A 14,494-nucleotide genomic window follows, 5' to 3' on the forward strand; every position below is an offset into this window, starting at 1 on the left:
CAGCTATACTAATCATGATCATTCACATTGTCTGCATAATTAGAATCTAACATTAATGTGCATGAGACAAAGTCCACTTGATCGAAGGTTATATTGCTCTAGTATCCTATGGTGCCAATGAGATCTATATTGCCACCAACTGGTCTGTTGTACCATCCTAAAAGTGTCAGTGACTTTATATTCACACAGCTTCTAAGGGCATACATAAGCTTTACATACCAAATGTCATTTCCCCATGACCATCTGTTCAGTTCTAGTAGCCAGTTGTTGCCCATTGTGGAATCATCTAACCCTCTGGCTCCTGAAATCACATGAGCACCCGAGTCTAGAAGCAGTTTTGCTTACATCAAAAATTAGCATTTCACAAGCCAGCAGAACCGTAAAACATGAAAACATCTGAGATGACTCAAACACTATCTAGCAAGCCCTCCTCTGCAACAATGTTATTGGGATGCGGGAATGTTATATTCGCCTTTTAATTAACTGTCATTTAATTTGGTGGTCACTACTGGTTTCCGATTCCAGGCGAGAGAATCTGTCTCATGTTTCTCACGGACTCGTAGTGACGTCACGCACCCAAAAAACCTCAACCAATCACTCAATGGATATTAATACCTTGAAATATATATTCAACCCAGTGTTGTTGTACTTGAGACCAGGTATTGAGTGACTTGGTATTGTCTCGGTGTCAGATACATTTGTACTCGTACAGTGAGGACTTGTAATTTCTTCACGAGACCAGCGGAGTAAAAAACGAATCATCCGCTTCCATTCAGTCGGTGCCTAAAACAGCTTCGCCAGGCCTAATTTATACACGTCGTTCTTGAATCATTATATTAACAGACTTTATATATATTATGGACATGTTTGCGCAGTGGCGAACCTATAGGCCTTCAGTGTGTGACAGGTTTGTGATTCTGAAAGGACAGTAACCGTTATACCAGGGCACTCAGGAGAGTGCACTTCTTTTTTTTTTTTAACACAAAGGTTAAGTGGTGAAGAGGGTATACAAAGGTATAAATCATATTTTTTCCTCCAGTGGGAATTGCGTATACTCACTACTTCATCTCTACTGATGCATATCAAAGTAGTGTAGTGGAAGGTATACGATTTATTATTTATGTAGTACAATAGTTAAATCATACAAAGTAGCCTACACAATCGCAAAGCACGTGAAATATATTCACATGTGCGTTGCGCACACAGCCTCGTTTCAGCGGAATATCATTGCAGGCAGAAAGAGGAAACGGTTTTGGCATGGAGCAGCTCACAGAAGAATGACATCGGTAGCCGGTAGAGTAGGAAAGACGCTTCAAGTTATATCTACCAGTAAATTATAACTAAGGCAACAATGGGTATGAAAAAGTTTAGTCTGAAGTGTTTGCTAGTAGGCTATTTGTGATGCGTAATTGTCACCACGTGCTGTTTGCATCAGGGCGTAGACATGGATGGGGTGGACAGATGTCAACCCACTGGGGAGCCAGGTCCTGACAGGCCCACCGAATCAGATAGTCATTTAAGCATTGTTGTGAACTTAAACCAAGTTTTGTTATTGAAAAACAATCTAAAAAAACGGAAAAATATACGATTTTTCACTCAGGGTGCCTTTGACGCAGAGCGGTCCGTATTGCAACTTTTTGGCACCATTATAGTAGGCACCACTACACCAGTGTAGATTTGGTCTTGTTTTAGATTATTGACCTGCTGAAACGTGAACTTGTGCCCCACTGTCTGTTGCAAAGCAGACAACCAGGTGCATGCTTGAAAATATTAAGAGGGGTACTCGGGGATTTGTTGTTGGATTTGCTCCAAACATACTTTTTGTCCTGAATACTAAGTATTACGTTTCTTTGCCACATTTTTAAAACATTATTACTGAAGTGCGTTGTTGCAACAGGATCCATGTTTTGGAATATTTTTTATTCTGTACAGGCTTCCTTTTCATTCTGTAATGTAGGCTAGGATTGTAGAGTACCTACAATGTTGTTGATCCATCCTCAGTTGTCTCATAACTATTTAAACTAAATCTGTAACTGTTTTAAATTCACCGTTGGCCTCATGGTGAAATCCCTGAGCACTTTCCTAATTAATAACTTCACCATGCTCAAAGGTATTTTCAGTGTCTGCTTGTTTTATTTTTACACATCTACCAACAGGTGCACTTCTTTGCTAAGCATTGAAAAACCTCCCTGGTCTTTGTGGTTGAATCTGTGGTTGAAATTCACAACTCAATTTGAGGGAACATACAGAGAATTGTTTGTGTGGTACAGAGATGGGGTAGTCATTAAAAAATCCCGTTAACCACTATTATTGAACACGGAATGAGCCCATGCAATTTATACTGCACATTTTTTCTACTGAATTTATTTAGACTTGCCATAAAAGGGTTTGAATACTGCAGTAACCCGTTGGGTGGAGCGTGCAGAGATTGACAGGGAGGCTTTAATCCGCAAAAACAACTTTACCAAGACAGAAAATAAATATATCAAAGAAATAACTTAGGTTTTGCCCGGTCTTTCTTAACTGGCGTCCGTCTCTCTCCCGCGATGTGCCACCGTGCTCCTTTTATTTAGCCTCCACGGCTGGTTGGCGCTTTCCTCAAATTACCACCACTTTGCTGTCCGTGTCGGGGTGCCCAGCTCCCGTATTCCCAGCAGAGGGAGCCAATGTCGCCTCACGTACCTCCCCCTCTATTACCATCCCCCGGGGTAAGACCTCCTGGGATACCACAATACGTATTGACTCAAGACATTTCAGCTTAATTTCTTAATTACAAAACAATAATACAAGTAAAATTCCACTTTGACATTATGGGGTATTGTGTATAGATCAATGACACAATCTCAATTGACTCAATTTTTAATACAGCCTGTAATGCAACAGAATGTGGAAAAAGTCAAGGGTTGTGAATACTTGCGGGGAGGCACTGTAAATGGACACGTGAAATCTGATTTTCTGATTGATCAGTAACTCAGCCATCTCTTAACCAATCCCCAAGCTTCCAAGATGGAGGAAAGTTTATCTTGATGTACCTTATGGGTCCTTCAGGAAAATGTGTTCAGTATGAGGAAAGACATCTACATACAAAGTTAAGTCTCTAGGTCAAACGGGGCAGCAGATATGAAGGTTTAAATGAGACTGCCTATAACAGCGCCACCTATTGGCCAGTCAGTGCAGTTCTTTTTGACCAAGTTACTCATGGCCTCTAGTTTCTGTGTGCCATGTTAGAACAAAAGTTACCAAACCTATGCTTGAGTTATTTGACCGTGTCAAGTGAAAAAAAAGATTATCCTAAGAATAACAATAGGTTTCACAGCTTTGTTGTGAACCTGTAATTATAGTGTACTTACTGAAGTGAGCTATCCATTCAGACCAGCCTTACTGATTGTACCTCTGTATCAATTACATTTGATTTCGGGTCATATTATTAGAAAATACTCAAATACATATTTATTTGAACTCTGCTACACACACACACAGAGAGACTAGTGTTCTGTTCCCCGTTCCATATGGTTCTGCGGTTGAAGGATGTTTTGATATGCCTGTGGGAGGGGTGAGGGAGGGCTTGGCTCATAGAGGAAGGGACTGGTGGAGGTTGTATTGTTTTGGTCTTAGTCTCTGGTGTGTGAATGGCGGAGTTGAAATCTATCTGCCATGGAGGGTGATGGAAGTTTCAACTGCTGGTTTCAGTATCTCAGGTTAGTTTCTTCCTTTTGCTTTTTTAAGTAGCTTCCTGTTTTTCTCTGATTCTTGGACTGCAGGTTTCAGACAACAGCTTATTTCAGGGTACGCGATTTCTGAACTGTATAATACTGTCCAGAGACCTGCTTTACCATGTTGTATACTTGATAGTTGGTAGACAGAATATGTAGTAAACAATGATGGCTGTTCTGTTGACATTGTGGCTATGGTTGAGTGTGTTATGTAACTGAGCAGTGCTGGTCTTGGCACGTGTAACCCCTATAAAGAGGAAGTTAGGGAAATGACAACAATTCCCTCTCACAATTTGGCCCCACTCACCAGAGGGCAAATTGAACAAAGTAGTGGTGGAGCTTGACTCATGCACTTTCAGCACAGGAATATGAAATGCAACATTCAACAATAATTAAGATTTTACTGAGTTAAAGTACATATAAGGAAATCAGTCAATTTAAATAAATAAATTAGGCCCTAATCTATGGATTTCACATGACTGGGCAGGGTCACAGCCATGGGTGGGCGTGGGAGCGCATAGGCCCACCCACTTGGGAGCCAGGCCCACCCATGGCTGTGCCCCTGTCTAGCCAATCAGAATGAGGTTTTTTTCCCACAAAAGAGCTTTATTACATACAGAAATACTCCTCACTTTCATCAGCTGTCTGGGTGGCTGGTTTCAGATGAAGCCGGATGTGGAGGTCCTGGGCTGGTGTTGTTGTGAGGCCAGTTGGACGTACTGTCAAATTCTCTAAAACAACATTGGAGGTGGCTTATCGTAGAGGTCTGGTGGACATTCCTGCAGTCAGCATGCCAGTTGCACGCTCCCTCAACTTGAGACATTTGTGGCATTGTGTTGTGTGACAAAATTGCACATTTTAGAATGGCCTTTTATTGTCCCCAGCACAAGGTGCACCTGTGTAATGATCATGCTGTTTAATCAACTTTATGATATGCCACAGCTGTCAGGTGGATGGATTAGCTTGGCAAATGGGAAATTCTCACTAACAGGGATGTAAACATTTCAGAGAAATAAGCTTTTTGTGCATATGGAACATTTCTGGCATTGTTTATTTCAGCTCATGAAACATGGGACCAACACTACATGTTGCGTTTACATTTCTAGTCAGTGTATATTCAGCATAACTCACAAATAAAACTACAATTTTAACAAATGTAGAACGATTTGTGAGCAAACATTCAGAAATCCCTAACATTTACAACTGTGCATTTGCTGTGCTTTTTGGATAGCCTAACTAAGTTCAGGAGTAAAAATGTCCTTAACGAGTCACATAAGTTCCATGATATTTGAATGACTAATCTCTGTACCCCAGACACAGTTATCTGTAAGATCCCTCAGTTGAGCAGTGAATTTCAAACACTGATTCAACCAGAAAGACCAGGAAGGTTTTCCAATGCCTTGCAAAGACCACCTATTGGCAGATAAAATAATTCAATGTCTGCTATTTTTATTATCTCTTTTGAGCATGGTGAAGTTAATAATTACACAAATTCAGTTGCCGGAGAGGAAGGAAACCACTCAGGGATTTCACCGTGAGGCCAATGGTGACTTTAATACATTTACGGAGTTGAATGGCTGTGAGAACTGAGGATAGATTAACAACATTATAGTTATTCCACAATACTAACGTAAATGACAGAGTGAAAAGAAGGGAGCCTGTACAGAACACAAATATTCCAAAACATGCATCTTGTTTGCACTAAGGCACTAAATTTAAAACTGCAAAACATTTGGCTAAGAAATGAACTTTACATCCTGAATACAAAGCCTTATGTTTGGAGCAAATCCAACACAACAGATCACGGAGTACCACTCTAAATATTTTTAAGCATGGTAGTGGCTGCATCATGTTATGGGTATGCTTGTCATCGGCAAGGACTAGGGAGTCTTTTTTAGGATAAAAATAAATGGAATAGAGCTAAGCACAGGCAAAATCCTTTAGGGAAGCCTGGTTCAGTCTGCATTCCAACAGACACTGGGAGACAAATTCACCTTTCAGCAGGACAATAACCTAAAGAAGTTCCATTTACATGTGCTTAAATGGGGTTGGAATCGGGGGTGCGTAATGGTCATGTGGGGTGAAATATGTCCTTTTGACCGGACGGTGAAGATGTGGATCAAAACATTGTCAATAAAGGTGGTTATGTGGGGGCATATTCTGTGCCTTTCATGGGCCTTTTTGTTATTTTCTACAATTGATGCGACATGGGAATCATATACATCACACACACTCACACACAGGCCCTGTGGTCTCCTGATCCCAAGTTTACTATTTTTAACTGGGTGTACTCACATACAGTACCAGTCAAGAAATTTGGACCCACCTACTCATTCAAGGGTTGCTTTATTTTTTACTATTTTCAACATTGTAGAATAATAGTGAAGACATCAAAACTATGAAATAACACAAAAGTGTTAAACAAATCAAAATACATTTTATTATTGAGGTTCTTCAAAGTAGCCATTCATGACAGCTTTGCACACATTTGGCATTCTCTCAACCAGCTTCATGAGGTAGTCACCTGGAACGCATTTCAATTAACATGTGTGCCTTGTTAAATTAATTTGTAATGTGTTTTATGCATTTGAGGCAATCAGTTGTATTGCGACAAGGTAGGGGTGGTATACAGAAGATAGCCCTAGATCAAGTCCATATTATGGCAAGAACAGCTCAAATGAGCAAAGAGAAACAACAGTCCATCATTACTCTAAGACATGAAGGTCAGTCAATACAGAATTTTGAAGGTTTCTCCAAGTGCAGTCTCAAAAACCATCAAGTGCTATGATGGAACTGGCTCTCATGAGGACCACCACAGGAATGGAAGACCCAGAGTTACTTCTGCTGCAGAGGATAAGTTCATTAGAGTTACCAGCCTAAATAAATGCTTCAGAGTTCAAGTAACAGACACATCTCAACATCAACTGTTCAGAGGAGACTGCATGAATCAGGCCTTCATGGTCAAATTGCTGCAAAGAAACCACTACTAAAGGACAACAATAAGAAGAGACTTGCTTGGGCCAAGAAACATGAGCAATGGACATTAGACCGGTGAAAATATGTCCTTTTGGTCTGATTAGTACAAATATGAGTACAAATGTTTGGTTCCAACCGCTTTGTCTTTGTGTGAAGCAGAGTAGGTGAGCAGATTATATCCGCATGTGTGGTTCCCACCGTGAAGCATGGAGGAGGAGGTGTGGGGGAGCTTTGCTGGTGACACGGTCAGTGATTTATTTAGGATTCAAGGCACACTTAACCAGCATGGCTACCACAGCATTCTGCAGCAATACGCCATCCCATCTGGTTTGCACATAGTCCCACAATCATTTGTTTTTCAACAAGACAATGACCCAACACACACTTCCACGTTGTGTAAGGGCTATTTGGCCAATAAGGAGAGTGATGGAGTGCTGCATCAGATGACCTGGCCTCCACAATCACTCGACCTCAACGCAATTGAGATGGTTTGGGATGAGTTGGACCGCGGAGTGAAGGAAAAGCAGCCAACGAGTGCTCAGCATATGTGGGAACTCCTTCAAGACTGTTGGAAAAGCATTCCAGGTGAAGCTGGTTGAGACAATGCCAAGAGTGCGCAAAGATGTCAAGGCAAAGCTGGCTACTTTGAAGAATCTCAAATATAAAATATATTTTGGTTTCTACATGATTCCATATGTGTTATTTCATAGTTTTTTGTCTTCACTATTATTCTAGAATGTAGAAAATCATTTTAAAAAGTTAAGAAAAACACTTGAATGAGTAGGTGTCAACTTTTGACTGGTACTGTACGACAGTTGTTAGAAGGATAGTTGCCTTTATAAATACTGTTAGTAAAGCACATCCGATAAGGTCATCATAGGCTTAGCCTACCATTACGCACAGATTTGCTCCTCCCGATTCTGAACGTTCCTTTCCTCATAATAGCCCAGACATAGCTGTTTCGACTCGCTAAGCTATTGGGCTATGAAAGCGTTCTTCTTCGCAGCAGAACAAATTTTGAGAGCAGACTTAACCCCAGGTCTCTTCTTGTCAGTGACCGTGCCAAGAGTTTCTTAATTTGGTTGTGTTGCTCGTAACGTACCATGGCCGTTAGTGTAGCATGACGTTGCCAGGGGAAAACTTGGTGTGTGTGTATGGTACCGTCCACCTGAACCACATATACTATACAGTGCATTCAGAAAGTATTCAGACCTCTTGACTTTTTCCCAATTTTGTTCTGTTACAGCCTTATTCTAAAATAGATTTTTTTAAACTACACACACTACACCATAATGTCAAAGCAAAAACAGGTTTTTAGACATTTTTGGAAATGTATTACAAATAAAAAGACTATACCTTATTTACAAAGTTTTCAGACCCTTTTGCTAAAAACATTGAGCTCAGGTGCATCTGGTTTCCATTGATCATCCTTGAGATGTTTCTACAACCTTGATTTCCATCATGTGGAACTGGAATAGTACAAACTACTTATTTTCCTTGTTTGGGAAACGTGTGGTTGAGACAGAGATATATAATGATACAAAGCCCCTAAAAACCCACTTCTCATTTGGAAAACAGCCTACGTGGCATCGATATGAGTCAAAAACATTTATTCTGTCAGAATTGACTACAAAGTGTAAATAATTATGGTCATTAAGTCAGTCTGGTCCAAAGCAGAGTTTTGTACATGAGTATGTCACAATGTAAATTAAGGTTGTGTTAATTTCAATCCTGCCCACATGCTCACAGCTGTCAGCACACAAGTAATCATAAATTCAGAGTGCAGCTGCACGCAAGCCAATTGTAATGCCTGCAGTAATTAGGGACCATGAGACATAATGTATGTTAAAAGTGTATTGGCTCCAAATTTCAATGACTTAAAACCTCAAACCAACTAAATTGTAGATATTCATATACACATATTGAAAGCATTTAATGAAAACTAAAAGGTGTCCAACATGAAAATATGGTCTAATTTACATTGTGTAATTAATTTCCTGATGGTCCCTAACTAGCCCTGGAGATATGCTATCAAAAGTCAAACCAAGTTTGCTACGGTCGCACAACAGCCAGCTGAAGCTAATTGGCTAAATAATTTGGCTAACTCTTCCCATCTGCAAACACCCTCACACACATGAGACATCTGCATCGAACCACACCCCGAAATCAACTCAAGCTGTAAAAGAAAGCAGAAACGAACCATAGAGTGTAATACAGCCATCTTCCCACAGATCTTTGCTTAGCACGATAGCCTCTTTCAACAAACCTTTCTGATCCACATTGCTGGTGACTATAGGTGTCATGACTCATGACCACTACAGAAGTAGTGCCATCAACAAGAACTCCTCACCGTCTCTTTTCAATGTGACACAGGATCGATAATATGTTCGTTAAAGGATACATTATGATACAGGTTTAAAGGTTGTGAACTTAGTCGCTGTAACATTTTTGATATCACTGACAACTTCAACAGGGAAGCTGTATTTACAGTGAAAAGGGAGGTGGGGGGGGGCATGTAATAATGGCACACTAGCTGTACTATTTTGTTTTCTCTGTAATACTAGTCAATGGAACAATGATGGGTTCAATGCCCTCTTGTCCAGCTATTTTAGACCTCAGGAAGCAATTTGTGAGTTTGTTTACTTGACTGCTGTGCTGCTAAAGGCACTTGAAGGCTGAGTGTGGCATTCCAGTTGGTCTTGGTTAGCTAGCTACAGGGCCTTCACTAAGTATTTACACCCCTTGACTTTTTCCACATTTTGTTTTACAGCCTGAATTTAAGGTGGATTAAATAGAGATGTTGTGTTACTGGCCTACACACAATACCCCATCATGTCAAAGTGGAATTATGTTTTTAAAAATGTATATAAAAATGAAAAGCTGAAATGTCTTGAGTCATTCAAACCCTTTTGTTATTACAAACCTAAATACGTCCTGAATACAAAGTGTTATTTTTGGGGCAAATCGAACAACGCATCACTGTGTACCACTCTTCATATTTTCAAGTATGGTGGTGGCTGAATCGTGTTATGTGTATGCTTGTAATCGGCAAGGACTAGTGCGTTTTTGAGGGGATAAAAATAAATGGAATAGAATTAAGCACAGACAATATCCTAGAAGAAAACCTAGTTCAGTCTGCATTCCAACAGACACTGGGAGACAATTTCACCTTTCAGCAGGATAATAAACTAAAACAAGGCCAATGAAACACTGGAGTTGCTTACCAAGACAACATTGAATGTTCTTGAGTGGCCTAGTTACAGTTTTGTCTTATATCGGCATGAAAATCTATGGCAAGATATGAAAATGGTTGTCTAGCAATGATCAACAACCAACTTGACACAGCTTGAATAATTTTTCAAAGAATAATGTGCAAATATTGTACAATCTAGGTGTGCAAAGCTCTTAGTGACTTTCCCAGAAAGACTCACAGTTGTAATTGCTGCCAAAGGTGATTGTAACATTTATTGACTCAGGGGATTGAATACTTATCTAATCAAGATATGTTAGTGTTATATGTTTCATACACAGTCCCAGTCAAAAGTTTGGAAACACCTACTCATTCAAGTTTTTATTTTTTATTTTATTTGTACTATTTTCTACTTTGTAGAATAATAGTGAAGACATCAAAACAATTAAATAACACATATGGAATCATGTAGTAACCAAAGAAGTGTTAAACAAATCAAAATATATTTGAGATTCTTCAAAGTAGCCACCCTTTTTGTATTGTTGTCAGCTTTGCACACTCTTGGCATTCTCTCAACCAGCTTCATGAGGTAGTCACCTGGAATGCATTTCAATTAACATGTGTGTCTTGTTAATTTGTGGAATTCCTTTCCTTCTTAATTCGTTTGAGCCAATCAGTTGTGTTGTGACAAGGTAGGGGTGATATACAGAAGATATCCCTATTTGGTAAAATACCAAGTCCATATTATGGCAAGAACAGCTCAAATAAGCAAAGAGAAACAACAGTCTATCATTACTTTAAGACATGAAGGTCAGTCAATCCGGAAAATTTCTAGAACTTTGAAAGTTTCTTCAAGTACAGTTGCAAAAACCATCAATACAAACATTTCACAGATTTAAAAAGATGATTTGCAACATTTCTCATCAGCTGGCTTGCAGATCACCAAATATATTGGTACATTAAATAGTACCTGCAAAACACCAGTCTCAACGTCAACAGTGAAGAGGCAACTCTGGGATGCTGGCCTTCTAGGCAGAGTTGCAAAGAAAAATCCATATCTCAGACTGGCCAATAAAAAAATAAAAAGATTAAGATGGGCAAAGGAACACACACACTGGACAGAGGAACTCTGCCTAGAAGCCTAGCATCCTGGAGTCGTCTCTTCACTGGTACTATTTAATGAAGCTGCCAGTTGAGGACTTGTGAGGCATCTGTTTCTCAAACTAGACACTCTAATGTACTTGTCCTCTTGCTCAGTTGTGCACCGGGGCCTCCCACTTCTCTTTCTATTCTGTTTAGGGCCAGTTTGCGCTGTTCTGTAAAGGGAGTAGAACACAGCGTTGTACGAGATCTTCAGTTTCTTGGCAATTTCTCGCATGGAATAGCCTTCATTTCTCAGAACAAGAATAGACTGATGAGTTTCAGAAGAAAGTTATTTGTTTCTGGCCATTTTGAGCCTGTAATCGAACTCACAAATGCTGATGTTCTAAGTACTCAACTAGTCTAAAGAAGGCCAGTTTTATTGCTTATTTAATCAGAACAACAGTTTCAGCTGTTCTAACATAATTGCAAATGATCACTTAGCCTTTTAAAATGATCAACTTGGATTAGCTAACACAACGTGCCATTGGAACACAGGAGTGATGGTTGCTGATAATGGGCCTCTACGCCTATGTAGATATTCCATAAGAAAATCAGCCGTTTCCAGCTACAATAGTAATTTACAACATAAACAATGTCGACACTGTATTTCTGATCAATTTGATGTTGTTATTTTAATGGACAAAAAATGTGGTTCTCTTTCAAAAACAAGGACATTTCGAAGAGACCCCAAACTTTTGAACGGTAGTGTATGTCATAGCTGACACCCCATTCTTTTTGCAGACATTTTTTAAATCTTAATTCGGAGGAGATACAGTATTTAAGAGTTATTGGACAACATGTTCGCATGAAAACCTGAGGGAGATTTTATCTTAACTCCATCACCAAAGTTTGCATTGGCACAGTTCTTCCACTAAATTAGTTTTAGTACATTTTTCTTTTCAAATTGTTAAAAGTAGTCCATTTGCATGGAATTGTATGGTTTGTTCAACTTTGAAATCATATTTTTTTTGTTTGGTATGAGTCAAAGCATAATTCCATTACCTTGGAATTACCCCTGTATTGTTTAGTGTTTGATCATTCTCGGGAGTGAACATTATATTGTTTTATTGTGCCCCCTGTCACTCTTCAATAATATAGGCAGATATTCTGAAAGTATGGCTTCTAATTGATTCATTATGTGATCATTTTGAACTGAAAATGAAAACCCATATCCAGGTTACTTTTAACTGACTGCAGTTCAAAATGTAAGAAGTCACTCGCACATTTGAGCTATCTTGTTGCAGTTACATGGTAACATAGAGAGAACTTTTTAAAAAAAAGGGGGAAACCTGCACACTGCTCTTGTTAGTATCACACTTTTTTTTTATTGATGCTTACTTGTCAGCTTAACAGAGTGCAGTTAGTATTGTTCCCATTAGCATATATTTTTCATATGAACTTGGTCCATGTGAACATTTTGGTGGTTGTGCACAATGGAGAGATGGTAAAATGCTCTGCCACTGCTGATAGGATTAAGGGCTTGTGTAACTAGGCTATGTATTTTTGCTGATAACACATTAACCTTTGATTGTCTCTGTGGTCTGGGAGCATTGTTTATACGTGCAGTACCAGGCATGTCTGCGGCACCTCTGTAGGTAACTGAGAGGATTAGCATGTGTGTTGTACTATAGCCTGTCAGATCGCTGAGTTGAAACATTTGTCTGTCACGGTAGACTGAACACCTTGCGTAGGATATGGCTGACAAAATGTTTGGCTCACAGAGAAGATAAGACATGCACTTGTGACCTGAGCTGTGACAGCACAACCACTACCCTCTGTAGAGACTGAACTTTGGCTGATTGCTGTGACGGTCCAATGCTGCTGTTTCCTCCTTGTTTTGGGTTTGGCCCGTGAGTCCGATGTTGGTGAACTTGCTTGCTGGACGGGAATGTTCTTCTAGAAGTCCTACGTCCTAATTTACCGGGACCTATTTTATTTACATGATGCAGAGATTTGTCCCAACACAGAAATGACTGATTGCCAGTTGCTTAATGTTTTACTTGAGTTGTGCGTATGAAATATTTATAAAAAGCGTGAGGCATTGATGCGTTTGTGCTCTTGGACAACCACTTGTATGTTTTCTCTTTCCAGGCCTAGCATGTCTCACCCACATCTGGTGAGGAAGGGTCGCGAGCACCGAAAAATTGAGCTGCAAAGAGACTTCACCGTGGCCTCGCCGGCGGAGTTTGTCACCCGCTTCGGAGGAAACCGTGTGATAGATAAGGTAAGATATCCCTCCCTGTCTGTCTGTGCCTTTTTTGGATGCGTGTCACTAAATGTGTGTCTCTCTTGACTAAACTCCTCATTAAGCTATGAGCAACAGACAACAAAATAGTGTCAAAAGTTGAGTTGAGTACTGTTTACTTTCTTCTCTTTTTTCTTTTTGTCTCTCTTTTTCTATACTTTTTTCTCTCTCTTTTCTCTCTTTCTCTCTCCCACTTTTTCTCTTTCACAAGGTGCTGATAGCTAATAATGGCATAGCGGCGGTCAAATGTATGCGTTCCATCCGCCGTTGGTCCTACGAGATGTTCCGGAATGAGAAGACCATCCGTTTTGTAGTGATGGTCACCCCTGAGGACCTGAAAGCGAACGCAGGTCAGTGAAACATGTTTTAGAAGGTCACCATCATCAGCTCCAGATGGTTGTTCCCCATTGTGTCTCTTGGCACATCTGTAGATAAAGTCGACAGCGAGTCACTCAATTACTCCAAAGAAATTCTTTCTGTGTGAACTTCTCACGAATAACTAATGTGACTGTATGTGTGTGACTCTTCTAAAGAGTATATCAAAATGGCGGACCACTATGTACCCGTACCCGGCGGCGCCAACAACAACAACTATGCCAACGTAGAGTTGATAGTGGACATCGCCAAGAGGATCCCTGTACAGGTCAGACGGTGCTCCTCCATCTCCATTCTCACCCACAGGAGAATTTGTTTTTGCTTAGAAGGGACATTACCAATCCCAAATCAAGTACCAATGTCCTATGATGGGTGGACCGGCGGCCATATTGAGGGCATCGATGAATGTTGCTGTCAAATTGGTCTGAGAGGCTTTGTCTCTTCTAGTAATTATATTTTCATGGCTCCCACTCTGATCTCGGTTTTCTTATTGTTCACAGGCGGTCTGGGTTGGATGGGGTCACGCCTCTGAGAACCCCAAACTGCCTGAGCTTTTGGACAAGAACGGAATCTCCTTCTTAGGTACAGCCCGGCATGAAGCCGTTTGTGGATTATTGGATGGTTAACTCTCATTACAACACAAGCACCATTCATTGTGGTGTGTTGATGTAGATATGTTTATTTTTTATATATTTTTTTGCCTGTGTCTCAGGGCCATCCAGTAAGGCCATGTGGGCCCTGGGTGATAAGGTGGCCTCCTCCATCGTGGCCCAGAGCGCAGACATCCCCACCCTGCCCTGGAGTGGATCAGGTGATATACCCCCCTGCCCCACACTTACCCCCAGACCTCCC

The 14,494-nt window shown here is 40.4% G+C and overlaps 1 protein-coding gene across 38 annotated transcripts in view; it reads left to right on the top strand.

Moving 5' to 3' along the window:
- LOC118392929 (acetyl-CoA carboxylase 2-like) overlaps positions 1–14,494 on the top strand; it is a 57,533-nt gene that overhangs the window by 9,745 nt on the left and 33,294 nt on the right. For 37 of the 38 annotated variants that reach the window (XR_008063839.1, XR_008063838.1, XR_008063832.1 and 34 more), the window contains exons 3-7: positions 13,114–13,246; positions 13,479–13,617; positions 13,801–13,910; positions 14,143–14,224; positions 14,355–14,453. Coding sequence is in view for 2 of the 38 variants with exons in the window: in XM_035784956.2 (XP_035640849.1) it covers positions 13,114–13,246; positions 13,479–13,617; positions 13,801–13,910; positions 14,143–14,224; positions 14,355–14,453 (563 nt within the window). In the remaining 36 variants the exon portion in view is untranslated. Of the gene's footprint in view, positions 1–12,885; positions 13,247–13,478; positions 13,618–13,800; positions 13,911–14,142; positions 14,225–14,354; positions 14,454–14,494 lie in introns of those variants that run through there. The other variant, XM_052461243.1, reaches the window with a different exon arrangement.

Source organism: Oncorhynchus keta, chromosome 14, assembly GCF_023373465.1.
Source record: "Oncorhynchus keta strain PuntledgeMale-10-30-2019 chromosome 14, Oket_V2, whole genome shotgun sequence".
NCBI lineage: Eukaryota > Metazoa > Chordata > Actinopteri > Salmoniformes > Salmonidae > Oncorhynchus > Oncorhynchus keta.